This window comes from Sesamum indicum, linkage group LG6 (assembly GCF_000512975.1).
Source record: "Sesamum indicum cultivar Zhongzhi No. 13 linkage group LG6, S_indicum_v1.0, whole genome shotgun sequence".
NCBI classification, from domain to species: Eukaryota; Viridiplantae; Streptophyta; class Magnoliopsida; order Lamiales; family Pedaliaceae; genus Sesamum; species Sesamum indicum.
This window is the reverse complement of record NC_026150.1, coordinates 1,434,194-1,452,336: the sequence shown is the minus strand read 5'-3', so window position 1 is coordinate 1,452,336 and position 18,143 is coordinate 1,434,194. Positions and strand designations below refer to the sequence as shown.

Here is an 18,143-nt window from a genome sequence, read left to right as displayed (position 1 = left end):
CCATATGATGTAAAGACGCGCCTTCTGCTCCCGGAGTTGTTTCGAACAACGTTGTACAGACCGATGTTTCAAACTCTTTCCGGCGAAAACTGAACTTGCGGCCATGTTCATGTGAACTCAACTTGGGAAGTCTTAGTTTTTTCTATTTTCTTGAAGTGGGAATGATTGTGCTGAGACAAATGTGGATTGGATTTATATATATAGTGGAAGCGAGTAGTGGAGATATGCAAATGGGAATCTTGTGGTGTATGAAAATTGATGGCCCTGTTGTAGGGGCCAAGGCTTATGGTTCATTCACTTCACTGCAAGACATTTAGATGACAAAGCAAAACTTGTAGTCTTGTCTCCTTGCCTACCCTACTTGATAATGACTTATTATCAACTTCTACTCATTTAGGGACATGCTGTTCCCTCTTACATGCCCTTAGATAAGGTTTCCTGTCCGAAACTAATAAATCTACATTATTTGATTATATTCAGGTTTGATTCATTTGAATTCGATTAAAATGCGTACACCTTATTACAATCTCGAGAACACTTGCTTGTTGGAGATATACAAATTATTAAAGTTTTCATCTTTTTGTTTCCATCAAGAAGTGGATATATATATATATAGGTTACTGTTCTTGATTTTTTTTAGGATAAGTTCTGGACATTGCTTGTGTAATAGATTTTTCTTTGATCATTTTGCAGTTGAGAATATAAAGTATATGAATAGGGGAACAACAGGAGGCAAAAAGACAACAGTTGATGGTAGATTTTGAAGATGTAATAGACAAACATGATATTGCATGAGTGAATTGCCTAGACAACGTACGACATCTTCACTTGTATAAGAGGTTAGTGTGTACACAGATGAGGAGACGACCTACACATTTGTTGGAGTTTAATATGGAAATAATTGGCATCATCATACCATAGGCTATTAATATTTTAGTATATAACTCTTAACATATTTGTTCCCTGTTTGTCCCCATACCTATCATTAATTCTACTAGTTTTTTAGGTTCATCATGCAACTAAACTAATCAGTTAGGTCTGAATCATGAATTCTATGACAAAAATATTTGTCCGAAGACGAGGTTGAAAATTTGACCTTACAAGAATATATTTCTTAATAGAATTGACCGATTTCTTACATTCTAAACACTTTTTGAATCATTAATGCAAATGCTGCTACGAAAATTTCTTACTCAAATTAAATTTAATCAAATCACTTTTCATAAACCGAACATCAATCACATAAATTTCATATTATGGCATCAAAACGGAACAAGGTAACATGAAATTTCGGTAGAGCAAAATTCTAACCACAAACTCCATGATAATGGGTCACAGCCCATGAATTGACAAGGAACTATCAATTCTTCTTGCATTTAACACGGCGTGGTCGTCGTGATCACGTGCAATCGATATTAATTGAAACTATGGCCCCAACTCAAATTTTTTCCGACAAGCCGGTCGCTCATCATTGCCGGCGTGACAAACCCTAGTTTGAAGTCATTTAATTGATTTTTTTTCTTTTCAAAAAAGCTTCATGTGTGTCTTCTTCCTTGTGACGAATTAATGGCGACTTGACATGGGCCTGATTTGTGACCCATTTGGTGGACACGTACTTGGCATTGACCCAAGATTTGGGCTAATCTGACTAGGACGTCTCACTTGGGCCGTGGGCCCAATGGGCCCGGATAAGGTAAAGGCCCCACTCCCACGTGATAGCCTATCTCTCTATGTTGAACTAAAGTGAAGCATATGAAGCTTCCTAACCTTATCTCTTTATCTCAATGTCAAATCTCCAATGCTTTAGCATCTATTCAACATAATTATTTATTTTTGTGCCATAACACTTATCATTTTTGTGTTTATTTATTTATTTACATCATACTTATAAGGCTTCAACGTTTATTTTTTATGAGATGCCCATAAGTTATAATTGTATCGGTGCTCGTCTTTTGAAATTCTATTAAATTAACAATTTTAATAATTCTTTTTTCTAAATTCAAATCGAGAGAAAATCGGATGTTGAGTGCATGTACATAATAAGTTGATGGACAAAATGCATATGTATCAATGATACATTTATGTGGATAATGGGAATGAAACAAGTGTGGTGGGGTGTTCCATTGAGAAATTTTAATTCAGATTGAGTTAATGAAACTCAATTTATGGCATATTTATAGTGCGTGTGTGTGCGTGTGTTGGTTTTTAGTTTCCCTATCCTACCCTCCGTTTCTCTATGGATGATACCTTTTTGGTTCCGGATGTCTAATGTGTGTATTGTTTTAAAAATTATGCAAAAATAAAGATAAAAGAATGCTGAAAATTCCATAAAAAATGGGAATAGAGAAAGGTCAGCTCCCATGAAATATGTTCATGCAAATCACTGAATATATATATATATATATACATATATACACCCCCAAACCTATAGAATCATTCATGAAATTGTTGTATAATTATGAGGCCAAGTGAAAATGGTCCAAGAATGGTGACCAGAAATATGAACTAAAATGAAATAATGAAGGTGGGGTAATGACAGAACAGTGGTTTCTTATGATTCAATAGCTACCGTCATAGTATAGTAGCAGAAGAAGCACTGCAAAAGGGATTATAGACAATATCCTTCAGAATTCGACATCATACCAACTATCAACAACCAACGCTACGGTGAATGGTCTTGTACCATCACAATCACTACTGTTTGAACTTAAACTAACTTCAAATACAGACAACAGATTACATAGTGAACCCGAGGAAACGAAGTTCACAAATCTTAAGGAAACAACACATGGTCCACAGCATAGCAGATGATCCGATCCACACCAGGGATATACAACCATGTTTGTATGTCACACTGACGAGGCCAAAAGTAACATAGCCAAATACACATCTAATTTGCTGCATTTCAGAGTTCACAACACGCATGCTTCCATTATGTGGACTATATAAGTTCAGTTTTCTAGTCTACGTCTAAGCTGAACACAAGTCACTCAAGTTTCTCCCAGAGCTTTTCTAATATCGTCCTGCAATCATAAAAGCGAAATAGCATGTGAAACATATGCTCAAAGAGATCCATAAGTGATACTCATGTGCATTTTTAACTTTCCAAGAGGTACTAAAGCAACCTGGTTGAAACACAATATTAATGTAAGTAGATATTACATGAACATGTTTGTCAACAGAAAAGGAGGGGGGAGAGAGAGAAACCTCAATTGCCAAAGGTGAGGTGGCCGTTCCATAGCGTTTAATTACATGCCCATGTTTGTCAACTAGAAACTTGGTGAAGTTCCATTTGATGCTAGAACCACAATAACCACCTTTACTTGCTTTAAGGAATTTATAAACTGGTGCTGTATCTGGTCCATTCACTTTTACCTCAACAGTAAAACATTATCAATAAGTAATTGAAAAGTCGGAACAAACAACAAAATTGGGAAAGAGAAACATATATTTGTATGATATACACAATAATAATTTCCACTTTTCCATTGCCAGTATTCCAGCATCATTCTCTATCCAGCACCTTATGTTAGTTTGTCATAGAAAGACCAACACAGGTTTATATTCTAAAACCAACGAAAAGAGGGTTTTTGAACTAAAAGCGAGGGGGGGGGGGGACCAACCAACAAAAATTAATGAGTAAGGAGCATGAAACTTCTGTTCCCACACTAAAGTTAGAGCAAAATGAGGGTAAATCAAACTAATGGATTGCCTCAAAGATGGATAACTCAAAAAAACTAATAGGAAAATTCCAAATGATTTGGGACAGAGTGAAAACAATTGGTGAAGGCTGCCCCTTGAGCATCCAAATAAAGACCCATAAACATATTTATGAAAACATAGAGCAACTAATCACCACTACTACTACCACCAATAAAGCAGATAGTGGACATCATTATTGGCCAGTCACCAAGTCTGAAAGAAGAAAAGAAGAATTTCCAAAGTGTAAATGGTTGGAAATATTCATTAAGGCAGTTGCTAATATTAAGAAGGTTCTACTCAACATTCAACTACAATAACTGGAAACAGATTATACTAAGATATTAAGCAAGATAAGACCTGTTACAATATTCATTCACACAAAGCAGCATATAATAAGATAAATTTCTTTCACAATTAAATTGTGCATAAAGATTTGAATAATATTCATGTTGCTCTAAGAACAAGTATCATCTGGATACACTTTTTTGCTAATCTGTAGCCCGTAGGCAGAGCGTAGCTGCAATAAAGCCTAACTGAACTTGTGAACATTTTTATTTTTCTAAATCTTCCAGAAAAGGGTTGGCTTGATTTGTGATAACCTGTCTGCATGGGATCCGATAATAGGTTTCAAATTCGAGGACAGAATCAGTTAAATAATGGAACCCGACAATGCTGCCGCATATATTTCACATGCCATTCATCAACACATAGTGAATTTGAACAACTCCTTTAGCCAATCTATAATGTACCTTTTCTCCATATCTAGACCAAACTCCAAAATTTACCTCTTGAACTACTCTACATGACTCTTGGTTGATGTAAAATTTGTTCATCCATAATGCGTTTTAGAGAATGTAGTTTCTGCACTTACTTGAATTAGCTCTAATATTTTCCAGTCTGCGTCACAGATTAATAAGTGTTTGATACACCCCCTATTTACTACTTTATCAGCCGAAATCCTTGCACATGAAGAATTCCTTTGCCTGATAACAACTCCGATATTTTCATGTTGACCAATCTATTTATAGGGGCGTGGAACTATAACTCCATTAGTTTTCTTTCCTTTTACTTCTCGTTGAATAGTACTTCAGTCAGCTCTCAGAAAGTTGGTTGCCTTAATGCTATTCCATTACATCAAACAGCCTTCCAGGGAATCCTTTAATTCAACTTCAAGTATAGCATGGCTAAAATTAAATGATTTTTTTTCCACACAATGGTTCATCAATATAATGGATCAATATTTCGAATAAACAAAGAACTGAGGCAAAGCACAACAGAATAAAACAACAAAAGCATTATCGAGCAACCTCAACATGTCCAATGCTAAATACTTCCAATAAGAAATATTTTTGCAAATCCCAAGAGAGTAACCAAATGAAACTACTTACCTTTTGAAAGATGGGATACTCAGCCTTGAATCGTGTGCAGGCAAATTGTTCTACTTCTTGGCTCGATCGTGGCTCTTGATTCATGAATTGATTGCATGGAAAGGCCAAAATCTCAAAACCTGAGATACAAAATCATATTAGAAATACAAGCACCCATGCAAAATCACTAGCTTCATTTGTAAAGCTCCAAAGACATAATAAAGGAAAACAAAAGTTTCCTTAACTTCAAATCATGGTTACAGGAAGAGAACATCAATGATTAGATATTGAAAGTGCTTCATCGATGAACATACCCTCCAAAAAACAAAAAGATAAATCGCAAGAAGCCAGGTAAAAAGAAGTAACTGACCCTTATCCTTGTACTTAGTGTAAAGTTCAGTCAACTGGGTGTAATTTGAGTTCGTGAACCCGCTGTTCAGCCAATCACACAGACAATCACAACGTGCCCAGATACCAACATACAAAATTCCACCCAGAAAGAAAACCCAACAAAAAAAGAAAAAGAAAAACGCAAAAACACATCAAGAAAGAAAAGAAGGGCCTCACCATTTGGAAGCAACATTAACAACAAGCAAGACCTTCCGTTCATAAATCTTCAGGTTCACGATATTACCTTTGCTGTCCTGTTCGAAATAATTAGAACTTCAGAAAATTTCCATAATTCTTCTTCCATACAGCAAAGGTAAATAATTTTACACCCAACACATACACAGAAAAAACGAACCTTGACGGTGAAATCGTGGAGGGATTTCTGTGGGACTGAAGAAGAAGCACCCATTTAATTCTTTCTACCCTTTTTCCTATCTACGGCGAACAATTCAGTGACCAGGTAATTTTCGCAGCCGAAGTTGACGAATGATAGGTGGTAAAGTGAAAGAGAGGAGTGCAGTTTGAATGAGCGCATGAATAATGTGAAAATCACGTAATGTATATCTCAGGCTTATCATCTTACAACTGCTAATGCTATTCAATTCATCCAACACACGGAAACTCCCTTTTTCTTGTCTTCCTATTGAATGTTGTTTGTATGTTCTTAATGGTTGTAGTCCTACTCTTTGTTCATTATCCTCTTGTTTTTTTAATGATTAATTACGCTTAAAAATGTAAAATTATGTTTTCCTTCTAATAAATTTAAAATTACATTTACACTTTTTTTTTCAAAAATTCATTGTTTACATATGAGATCTTTCGTTAGGGTTTGTATAAACATAAATCTTCAATGTCACCCCTAAATGTTGTCATTTAATAATTTTGTATTTGTAAAAAGAAAATTGTAATGAAGTTAATTTCATGCCATATATATATCATATTTATTTTTTTATAAGTAAAGAAACATATATGAGAATATTAAAGGAGAAGTAAAATTCAAAACTTATATAATTTTTTTATTTATGTTAGTGTTTTTCATCATACCCTAATAAAGAAGACCAGTATAAAAGGAGAATTTTTAAAAGGGATGCTAATGTAATTTCAAAAAATAAATTAGGAAAAAGAAATAAGTCTACATTTTCAAATAAATTCTATGTGTAGTCAATTCCTGTTTTTTTAATAAATTCTAGATAGCAAATTTTTGTATCTCATGTACGGACGCAAATACAACAATTTTGTACGTGGAGAAAACCCCACTTTCAATTGGAACAAATGCTTAATTGTCTAAAAATCCCAATAAATTTTAATCTTTCTTTGCTGGTTTTGGTTGAGCTCGAGTCGATTTATAAAAGATCATTCAATGACCCAAAATTAATAATCAAATTATTATTAATGATACATTATAATAAGTTTGATCAGATTTTATGGCATGCCATCCATATAGTTCTTGTTCAAAAATGCTAATCTATAAATTTACCTGGACAGATATAAGCAACTAGTTCTCTTTTAAAACAAATAAGAGCTTTATGCGTAGTGTACGAGTAATCGGCAAAGTATGAAACTTTAGTGATCTTACGTGGAGGCGGCTGTTCAATTATCTTCGGTCCTGGAAATTATAGCCAAGCGAAAAAACTATAAACCTCAGCATCTCTAGCGAAAAATATATTGAACACAGTTACATGTTCTGGGTAAAGAACTATATCAAAACTTAATCAACCAGTTTAATAGCACTAATTTCAAATTCAGAACTCAAAATCAAGAAGCTCAGTAGTACACACCATCACCATCACTCCCCTCAGCATCATAATTACTAATCACAGGAACATGATAAGTATTGGCAACGTATTTGAGATGCAAATTGAGCATGAATCATTCTGATCGACTGGGGAGGTAGAACTGCTCAAAATGTACAGCTAAGTTAACATTTTTACAATGGAGAGATGGGGCGCGAGCAGATATCACAGATCATTGCCTCAAGATTGATCTCAAATTCTACCAGCCTACAAGTATAAATTGTATGGTTCCGCTCAACAAAATTCAGAGAATTATAATCAATCAATACACAGGAGTTAACAGCCTAGGGGTAACACCGCATCTCCATGCCCAAATGGGACAGCTAATCATCTATTCATTTTGGACAGACGGGACAGCTACATACATATATATACAATCAAGCAAGGAGCATGACGTCCTTCTTCTTTGGCCAGAGCAAGGACAATATCTTTTAAAAGTCCCACAGTAGTCGATTATAAGAAGAAATTTCTCAGACGAGCCATAGCACCAAACAAAAATCCATCCTGTTCAGAGATGCCAAAATAAGCACATAGGGATATGTGATTCAAAAAATAATGGAAACCAAATAGAAAGGGTAGCGAATAATACCAGCTTGAAGCAGCTCCTCAGACAAATCATCTTGGTCTCCAAAAATTAGGACCTGAAACATAAAGCAATTAGAAAAATTCGCCAAAGGGGTAAGGCATCTATTCGTAAGTTTGAACAAACTGGCAACAGTACTTCTATCTGGTCCATCAATGATTGTACAAAACCAGTTACAGTTGAATGATTAGTCCTGCTTCATGGGGAGCTTGGTTCATCCCTCAGCCCAAAGACAAAATTAGAACAACAAACTTAAAATGTTCACCTCTATCAAGGGCAACAGTACTCAAAATAAAATACAGCCATCTCAAAGAAGAGCAAGCATTTATTTGCGAGTCACCTACGTGACACATCATCCATGCAAAAGTGACACCAACATATTCCACAATATTTGAACATAGCTTTGTAGGCCGACTTAATAGTCCAAGGACTCTTTTGGCTATATATATCCAAAAATCAGGTAGATTCTATCCACATCGATGAACTCTACTCAAACTTCATAAGGGAAGAAAACTTCATTGAGGAATGAAGATGGAGTAAGGATGTCAAATCTCAGGTGTACCAACATATATCATCTCTTATAGCAAATGTTAAACGTACATTTTTCCTCTTAGTAATCTTTCAAAGCCATTATACTCCAACTGTCATTCGAGTCATTTAGCTCATGTTCAGTCTATTCATCCACTAGTTCTCATACAACTACATTTACGGCCAACGTCGACCAGTCAACAGGTTCAATCATTTAATTTGCTTACAAAATTAGGTGGGGGTGATGTTGGAGTGGCATTCAAACCTCAATGATTTGTTTATTGCTAAACAGCACATGTACCTTGCAAACAATCATCCCAAATCCTTCATACTGAGTTTCTCAAAAAGTGTTTGGCAAAGTTATAAATGTCATCTACAGAATCCACACCTAATTGATGAAACTTCAGGAATATTAGCAAAGACGAAAATAGATATTCATCGTGATCATAGATGTATGAAAATATCAACATGATAAGCACTAGAGAACTATCCGACATATTGCTTGCTGCAAGAAATGTCAGCAAACTGTATTTCACTACAAGGCTGAAGAAGATTTTTCAATAGAATTCCAAACACAATCATCTCACACATGTTATTCTATTTAAGTAAATCAGATGTAATGAACTCGCAAAAAGTTGGCAAAATCAGATTTACTTTTTCTCAATCCAAGAAAAAGATTGATGGCACACCTCTACTTGCGACAGGAATAGGACCTTCAGAAGGTGGTCTATAGGGATCAAAATGTCTGTGGTTCATGGGCCGTGGAGGGAAATTCCACCTACTATTAGATAATGCTGGCTCATGCAGGCCACTGTACGACATGGGCGCGGGTGCATGTGCTATCCTGTTACCATCTGAATAGCATGGACCTGGGTAAGAAGAGGACAAGAAAGGTTCTGGATAAGCAAGATCCAAATTCAAAAATTAATCAAAATGCCCGAAATGCTAGAATACAAGCAGTAGAAGCCATAGTTACCAGGGGATGGAAATGGAGGCTTCCAGCATTCTCCAATATTGTCGCGTGGGCCATATTTATTTCTATCACGATCCCTGTAAAAGTTTCCGTTTTCTGCATTATGTGCACGGTATCTGTTGAGGTGGGAAGGAGGTGGGATATCTCTCCGCGATTGGATCCGTTGTTCTTGCACATATGAAAATTGATTTGAAGGAGCAGGGTGAGGAGGGCGCAAATGAAAACCCTTGCTGAAAGTATCAGTTGGCTGGATACTATTAGAACCTCGACCAGATAAAAATGAGGTAGGGTGATCACTGAATGAGGAAGCACTATTAGCTTCAGGCATCTGTCTCGGCAGCTTGGCTTCAAAACCCTTGTTGTCATGAACATGTAGATGGCCAGCATCCACGGTTGATGGGTTGACTCTGGACAAAGCAGACTGGTTCACTGCGGATTCCTGCACACTGCTGTTAAATTTCTGCAGCCGCACAAAGATCAAGTAAAACACATATTACTAAAATCTTTGGTAACTTGTTAGTACATGGTAGCAGTATTATAGAGAGGATGGGTATGGAGGAAGGACAAAGACAAACCTGAGAATTCGAATAAGGCTTTGAATTAGGACCATTTGTAACAGAACCAAGCACTGCAGGACAAGCAAATGATGGTGGAAGTGGAGGGGGGGGCGGGGGAGATCTTGACAAAAGAGCAGGTGTCAGTTGTACATCATTCGCATGTTGGGCGGTAAATTGTGCTGCACAATGCCTGTTAGATTGATTATGTAACATTTGTGTTGAATCTGCTCCACCAATATTACTGGTGGATGTAATTTCGACTTCACAACAGGGAGCCACATCCTCCATTTCAAGCTCACCATCTACATCTTCCAAGATATGGCTGCGTTTCCCAACTGCAGGAATCTGAGTCATTTCTCCATCAAGTTTTTCAGTATTATGCTCTGGGGTTACAGCCTCGAAGCTCTCTCCATCAGAATCACTTCCTCCACCGTCATCCCTCAGCATAGGAGGCATACAGAAACCAGGAAGCTGAATGCTCGAATTGCTAAAAGAAAAGGATAAAGCTCATTAGTGGCTGTACAAAGATATACCATCCTACCCAGACGTAAAAACATTTTTAATACAACAGATTCTTCATCTAAACTGAGGCAAGAATTACCTCCCATATTCATCAACCAGCATGCCCTCCATTTCTCTAATAGGATCATCAAAAGCCCTTTCATTTCTCAAGGGTCGACGAGAGCCAGCAGTAGGATATGAACCACAAAGGGCATCAAGCTCCCGAATATGGTGGCGAATTATGGGTTCGGGAAGAATCTTCCTCTCCTGCCAAACTCTCAAAACCTATCAATCAAGCCAGGAAAGAGAACATTATCACCATATATTATGAAACATAGGGATCATGAGCAAGAGAAAGGTCAAAAGTATATATCAAGACAGCGATTGCTCAACTAACTTTCAAACACTGCCTATGATTCTCACGGGAACTACTGCCAGGAGGGGCAGCAGCTAATAGTAAACGGGGCAACAGTGCCTGGATTGCAGAGGGATATACACCAGCATCACCTGAACAAGTAAACATATTCAGCATATAAAATAACGCAAGAAATACATGCTGCAACTGTACAAGAACTCAGGTACAATGCAGGCCACATGAAATAGATTAATTACCATAAGGAAAAAGTTAAATTTTAAGTTACCTTTCATGCCTCGAGAGCACTGAGTGATAGAATCCACAAGGAAAAACAAGTCAACTTTTTTGTGTAAATTTGACTCAATCTCCAAATTACGAGACAGTACTTCCACCACCTAGAGCAAAAAAAATACTAAATTATCACCAACGTGCACTCTATTAATATCCAACTTCATAGCTCTTCATGCATAAATAGTATTGAGATAGAGCATCCTAAAGAGTCGTTAGCTAGAAAACTTCTTGAATAAGGAGATGTGGGAGGAGAATACAATGAAGAGTTCCTACAAAATTAAGCAAGTTTTCCTATGGATCAATCAATAGAGGCCAAGTTGTGAGTTGTGACTAAAACATACAACCAACGAGCAGACAAGAATTAAATTGGAAATCATCCATGTTAAAGCAAAGCATGTGCCACTTTTTTAACTGGTCCCATCAAAATTGGGACCAATAAAATCTTATTATTACGAGGAGAGGTATACCTTGGTTGCTAAACCAAATTTTGCACAGTCAATTGCAATCCGCGTAGCTCGACCAATGCTATCTTTTGTTCTCGTCAATGATCCAATGACAGCCTCAAAGGATGATAAAGAATCTCCTTTTCCGCTAGACTTGCCAACAAGTTTAGCTTTTTCTAAATGGAACTGGACATCAGGACCGCAAGCACTACTATTTTCAAGAGAATGATTATTATCTGATGCAGATATATTGCATATGGAGGAACTGGGAGGAGATTCCCTTGCAACAGAGTCTGGCCCATCAGTCAACGACGAAGACTGAGTGACCGAAACTGCTCTATCATCCATCTGATCATCAGAAACAGAAGTAGAATGAAATAGAGATTGATGATAACAACTATTGAGAGCCTTCAGAGGAGTAACAGAGAGCATATTATTTGAATCCAATGATGCTGGCCTTGCTTCTTCCACAGACTCAGACCTGAAGATATGAACACAGAAAAGCAAAACATGGCACAACAGTTATACATACAATGTTATTTATGGGAAAAGAAACAGAACATAGACTGAGAAATGGTGCATATTCAAAACCTTACCTCTTGCCGTCTTGGTTATCCTCAGCTGATAAAAGATTCTTCATCTTCTGTGTGTCATCACCCTCGCCATCTGCATTGTCAGGCTGGATACCAGTGTTGATATTAGGTGAACCACCAGCAACTTGTTTGATTCTATCTAAATCCATCTGTGAAATTTCATGATCAGATTCCTTATCATTTTTGTTCAACCCTGATTGTTCAGTCGCACAGTGATCAATGGGAGACATTTTCAAACCGAGAGCACTGCTGTCTAAATGAGCCAATCGCTCACCAACATTAAGTGAATCTAGTTTTACATGATGCTCAATTTCTGCAGGGAACTCATTTAATGGGGACATTTTTTGACATTCAGTATCAACACCTTCCACATATTCGAATGAGTCTGCTTTACCACCATCTGATACAAGTTTAATAGTTTTTGCATCATTCTCCAATGTTTCCACATTTGGCATGGCACAGAACACAGAAGCACTCGACACGGAATCACCATTGATCATATTCCCCACAGCTCCTGATCCCAATTCATTAACAGCTTTCTTTTCCACCGACAGCTCAGAGACCTCTGGAATGGAAGAAGGAAAATACTCATTGCTCTGAGTATTCGGAGCTGGTGAACAACTGGATGCTCTTTGACAAACCTCGGCCACATTGGCAGACATGGCCTCCAAGGCCCGATGAAGGCGTTTGGATGGAGGTAAAGCAGCTTCCCCATCCACAAAATTCTTTCTAGCTTCCCAAAAGTGAGGCTTTCGAGCAGGACTTACACGTGATAAGCATCCATGAGTTTGATCTTCTTTAATGGGGGCAGATTTCCCATCAGCAGGAGCATCCACCTCACGGCTCCAGGGCCCAGAGGGCTGCGAAGTAACACTTTCAGGAGCAGCAGACCCTTTCTCCTCTTTATGAAGGAAAGTGATTTCTTCCTCTGCTGTCGGTGATGGTCTGCCCATACGAACTCTGGCTCTTTTGACTAAAGGCAAGTGTTCGTCACCATCATCCTTAACATATCGCTGCGTCAATTTCTCACTAAAACTGGGTGAAGCACACCCAGTTCTGAGCACTTCAGCATCTGAAGTTACTATATTGAGTTCAGCCGCCTCAACAGTATCAGTGTGGTGTCTTTTCCGATTACACTTCCTTTTCTTCTTAAGGATGACAGTGTTAGTCTGAAAGTCCAACCTATGACTTAACTCTGTTTCCTCTTCATCATTTTCAGTGAAAGGCTCCTGCTTGCTAGCCAAGTTGCTGGGTCCATCATTGGTACCAAGCCTATCAGCATCCACTGCCATAATTTCAGGATCACTCTCTTCGATGCTATCATTTGATTCAAGGGCATGTGAGTGGATGCCTTCTTCCTCAGAATCATCAGACGATTTCATAATCCTTTTACTTCGTCTCACAGATCTATCCTGCAATGCATTAGGACCCGAGCGCCTAGAGCTCCTAGTGTTATTAATAGAAGGCAGCACCATACCTCGGGGTCTACTTGCATCTCTCCTAGAAGAACTTTTTGACCTTTGAGCAAGCTTCTTCCTCTTGGAGCCACTTTTTTGTGATCGGGCAACATCAGTTTTGTGTCTTGCCAAATCAGTGGTACACTCAGGTGATCCTGTAAGCACCAAATTAGAAGGTGCCTCCACCAATGGGATCTCCTCATCATGCAAAGCATCTTCAGCTGCTGCAGCTACAGCAACTTCAGTTAGAGAATTCAAATCATTATTGGTCCCCATAGAAAGTGGTTTAACTGTAACTACAGCAGCTTCATCCTTCACAGCTTTAATCAAGGATTCCTCTGAGTTGTTTATATTGGTGATGTTAGTTTCCTCAGTGCCGTTAACCCTACTAACCTGGTCCTGTTCCTTCAACTTCTCGAAGCAATCAATTATCTCCTTTACTGCACGAACAAAATCAGCACCTTTTCCATGGCGTTTCCCCAAGAGAGACACTTTCTTCTCTTCTGTGAATTCTTCTACATCGGCAGGATTACAGAAGGCACTGTACAATAGAAAAAATTCTTAAAGAACAACACAGAGCAGTGTAACATTTGAATGAGAATATCAATACCAACCATGCACTTTAGATGTACCCTTAAACACACACTGCAAATAAACAGCCAGCTAAGCAATAACAAATTTATACATCACTGTTTATTAACGATAGCACATCATCTCTCTGTTTTGGTAGTTAGACTATAGTTACTATAATTAGAGATATGTGACATAATTCAGTAAGTGATGGAGCAAGAGTTCATGCAGTCAACACAACAAGCAGCTAAACTCCTGTAACTTATGAAAAACAGAGAGCTGCTTATTCATGAAAACATTGAGAAGGAATGGAGTTAAACATTACAAAGCAAAAGCAAATAGAAGCTATCAGGAACCTCCTGTTAATATATATATTCCACAGCCAACCAGCAGTGAAAATTTTCCACCCAGAAGAGCAAACTACAACCCATAACCATGCTGCCCTAATATCAGTTCAAGCTCCTCCTAAATTCTAAAAATACTCCAACTCAACACCCTAGTTGGCTGATCTGATTTTCTCAACTGGGGATCTCCTCTTGTTAAGCAATCAACTTATCAATTAAATAAATGGGAAATTTGTATTAGTATTGACGCCACCTGATTAATGACTGACCTCCATTGCTCCACTGTGCAACAGAACTCTCAAACCATAACTCCAGTATAACAATTTCCATACTTGTCAGCGATGTTCAGACATATAACTACTGTGGCTAAGATACTTGAAGAAGACCTCAATAAGAAAGTGCGGCAGCAAATGTGTACAGAAAATAAATTGTATCCAGTCAACTAAAATACATCACCAAAATTGGCTAGTGTATGTAGCAGCAAAATGAAAGAGACAATTAGTTCCCACACCATATGCTAACTAGAAACCAATGATGCGGCGGTCAGTTATTTCAGATTACTCTATTGAGAACCTAGTAAGCTTGATTCACCATACTAAGGTTCATGGTGAAGCTAACCTTTGCAAATTAACAGCTTTTGCCAATATTCAGTTCCACATATCAGAATGCAATTGTTCTGAGCTGCAAATTAATGATTTATACTAAGAATTATCTATAAAACCACTCCCACTGAAAGCAGGGATTTATATAAATAATTGATCAGAAAAACTAAGACTGCCTAACTTCTGAAGCCAGAAGCTTTCCAAGTGCCATTTTAGAATGGAAGTTAAAATATAAGGACAGGGGGATATTTGACGTGCAATCAGTCATGCTACTAACAAGAAAAAAAGTGACTAAATGAAAGTATCTACAAGATACATCAAGTGTATGTCATCAATCAAACATTATACTAGAAATTCAGAAGTCAAGATTTCCAATGATGAAAGAGAAAGATCTTCAACTTAACCGACAATCAAAATTTTGATGAGGAGAACAAATGCGATGAATCAGTCTAAGGGAACCTAAGGCAAAATATTTTGAAAGTAACAACAGAAACACGTGAGCTCACATTTGTTCAGTCCCAAAAAAGTAGACCACTACTTTCTTCCAATCAGCAGGGTAACCCCACTTCTCTGGCTCACTCACCTGCCATGGAGAAAAGAAAGAAACAATACTCAGTAAAACCACTGACCTTTCGAATGCGAAAAGAATCCACTAGCCATGAAAGCTAAAGTCATAATGCATGGAACCACTGAAGAGAATTCTATCTCAGCAAATAGAAACAAATGAATAAAGTGCGACTTATTCTACATAATAACTTCTCAAGGTCTCATGTCGATTCAAGTCACATGTACAGAGGGCCAACAAGCATAATAACTCATACAGTCACAACCCAGTCAAATCCACCACCAACCACCATGAAGCATTCTATTGCTATCACTTCACTAGTTGGTGCAAACAAGTTCCGGAAGTTCATAAAGTGCAGTGATGAGGGAAGATGTGGAAGGTGTACATTCACACAATTTAATTTTAGGGGTTACAGGACTTCGTGATCGCCTGGAAACCGTAGATTCTAGTTTTCGGCAGCATATGAAAGACGTATATGATGTCATGGACACAATTCGTTCTCCATGGTTGTGGATGAAAGACCTTGACTAATATGATGTCATGGAGCAGTGACATCTTTTTATCCATTCTATTGCCTCTTCTCTCATCAAATTCCTCCAACTTTTAAATGCATGATCCAAATCGATCTACTTTTTCATGACCCACAGAACGGAATTTTCTTGAACAGAAAGAAGTATTCATATCCCACTCCGAGCCAAACCATTCATTGTTTTGGTCTCTTTCCTAACTAAACAATATAGTCAGCCAAGTTCCCTTACAAGGAAAAGAAATGGGTGCTTGAGAATAGAATGCATATGATCTATTACAAGTGTTTAATTTCAGAAGAATTCATGCATTGGCCTGTAGCTTGCAAGTCAGGGATGTACAGATTCTCCTAACTTCAAGGAGCTCCAATCCCCCTCTACTCCACTGAGACTTACCTCTGACCAAAATGTGGAATGGTTTTCAGTATTAGAGAATCACAAGGTTTTGAAGAAATACGTGTAAAGTATGGCACGGGCAACCATTTGGTCTCTTACGTGGGGGAACCAAAAAATCTCTTTCAGTTTTGTTTCTTAACATCCCACATCAAATAATCTTCTTGAATCTTTGCAGGCTTAGCAGGGCAATTTTTTTGAAATGGCCACGACCAAACTTGCCTGCAATGCTCTGCTCAAATGATCGTCCATTCCATCATTCCACACTCTAAATACATCTTGACTACCAACCCTCTATTTCCTCAAGACCTTTTAGAACAAATAATGAATAAAAAGTTCCACACTAAAAGCATACTACATCATACAGGAACCTATGTGCAATCCAAAAATGATAATAAACGTCTATGTAAAAAGTCCTGAGATACAATTATTGTTCATATATCCCATCTCACAATTTAGATTCTAATATGTTGAAGCCTGAAGGGTGCGACACGCTAACATTGAGCTCGGACCCCTATAATAGAATGCTCTGGTTTAACGGGATACTTATTGAGAGAATATGCTTCCCTAAATGAAGAAAGAGAGGAGAATCTTCCCATGGTACAAATTGGGCAGTTGCACTAGGAAAGAGAGTTGGGGGGCTTCCTTAAGGTGACAGGACAGGGTTTGAAGAATGTCAATCCAAAAATATATTTGTAACATATTAAGTAGCCAACGCAAGGAAGATAAACGTATAAAGATAAAGAAAATTTGCAACATCTACCTACTTCAAATATCTTATCTGCATATATGCATTTTATTGAAAAAGGCTCACTGGATGCATGTATAAATTCTCTGGTTGGCCTAAAGGATAACGAAAAAAACACCTTTGGAATGACAGAAAGTCTTCACATCCTTAGTGAGGACACATGAATACAAGTTACAGAAGAACCAACTTTCTACTTTGATTACAAGCAATGCTATATCAATCCATTATATTATATGGGATATATATCACCGAAAATGTACCTCTATAATAATATCCACAAGTCCAATACCATCATCAGAATTTTCTAGCACCTCAATCACCAAGAAAGCTAGTTTGTTACGAGATCCATTCTGGACTGTATACATAATAGAGTACAGATATCCCAAAATTTAACTAGTGCCACAATTGTATCAAGAAATTACGCTAGTGCATTCCAACTTCTAAAGAATCCCATACATAACCCCTGCACATTCATTACTGAATCTAATTTTCATTCAGAGCATAAAGTTACTCTTATTATTTCAATTTTAAACAGCATGTTCATGCAGATATAAACTTCAAAAGGGACAAAACACACTTCTGAAGCTACAACTACAATTTTTAAGCCAGATCCATTGATACCAAACAACATATACAGAACATAAGTACAAAACCCAGGAACTGAAAAGCAGTAAAATCCAACTAACCAGTGGAAATAAAATTAAGAAAACTTATCATTGCGCCAAAGAAAAAACAAAAAAGATTGAGACATACTGTCGCAGGCCAGGCCGGAAATCCTTTGACTTTGGCAAGCACAAGATCACCGACCTTCCACTTCCGCCGAGCGGCGGGGGGCGGCCGCCGCCCATGCGTGGCCCTTCTCCT

The 18,143-nt window shown here is 37.7% G+C and overlaps 2 protein-coding genes across 2 annotated transcripts in view; both read right to left on the bottom strand.

Moving 5' to 3' along the window:
• On the bottom strand, positions 2,534-6,068 carry LOC105163237 (probable glutathione peroxidase 4). Its single transcript, XM_011081513.2, has 6 exons — positions 5,815-6,068; positions 5,637-5,713; positions 5,440-5,501; positions 5,091-5,209; positions 3,208-3,375; positions 2,534-3,023 (listed from the first exon to the last, which is right to left on the bottom strand). Exons 1-6 carry the CDS (start codon positions 5,866-5,868, stop codon positions 2,991-2,993), a joined length of 513 nt encoding a protein of 170 aa, XP_011079815.1. The 5' UTR covers positions 5,869-6,068; the 3' UTR covers positions 2,534-2,990.
• The window catches only part of LOC105163360 (protein HUA2-LIKE 3), a 13,705-nt gene continuing 2,736 nt past the window's right edge, over positions 7,175-18,143 (bottom strand). The window contains exons 2-13 of the mRNA XM_011081672.2: positions 18,033-18,141; positions 15,556-15,632; positions 12,080-14,074; positions 11,508-11,964; positions 11,036-11,144; positions 10,792-10,901; positions 10,495-10,679; positions 9,912-10,380; positions 9,340-9,796; positions 9,053-9,232; positions 7,842-7,893; positions 7,175-7,756 (exon numbers count right to left, since the gene is read on the bottom strand). Of these exons, the coding sequence (XP_011079974.1) occupies positions 7,868-7,893; positions 9,053-9,232; positions 9,340-9,796; positions 9,912-10,380; positions 10,495-10,679; positions 10,792-10,901; positions 11,036-11,144; positions 11,508-11,964; positions 12,080-14,074; positions 15,556-15,632; positions 18,033-18,141 (4,174 nt within the window). The 3' untranslated portion in view covers positions 7,175-7,756; positions 7,842-7,867. The remainder of the gene's footprint in view (positions 7,757-7,841; positions 7,894-9,052; positions 9,233-9,339; positions 9,797-9,911; positions 10,381-10,494; positions 10,680-10,791; positions 10,902-11,035; positions 11,145-11,507; positions 11,965-12,079; positions 14,075-15,555; positions 15,633-18,032; positions 18,142-18,143) is intronic.

Coding starts and splice junctions, on each gene's coding strand:
- LOC105163237 (XM_011081513.2), bottom strand. CDS start 5,868: ATGGGTGCTTCTTCTTCAGTCCCACAGAAATCCCTCCACGATTTCACC. Junction 5,714..5,814: donor TCCACGATTTCACCGTCAAG/GTTCGTTTTTTC, acceptor TATTTCGAACAG/GACAGCAAAGGTAATATCGT. Junction 3,376..5,090: donor AGTATCCCATCTTTCAAAAG/GTAAGTAGTTTC, acceptor TTTACTGTTGAG/GTAAAAGTGAATGGACCAGA.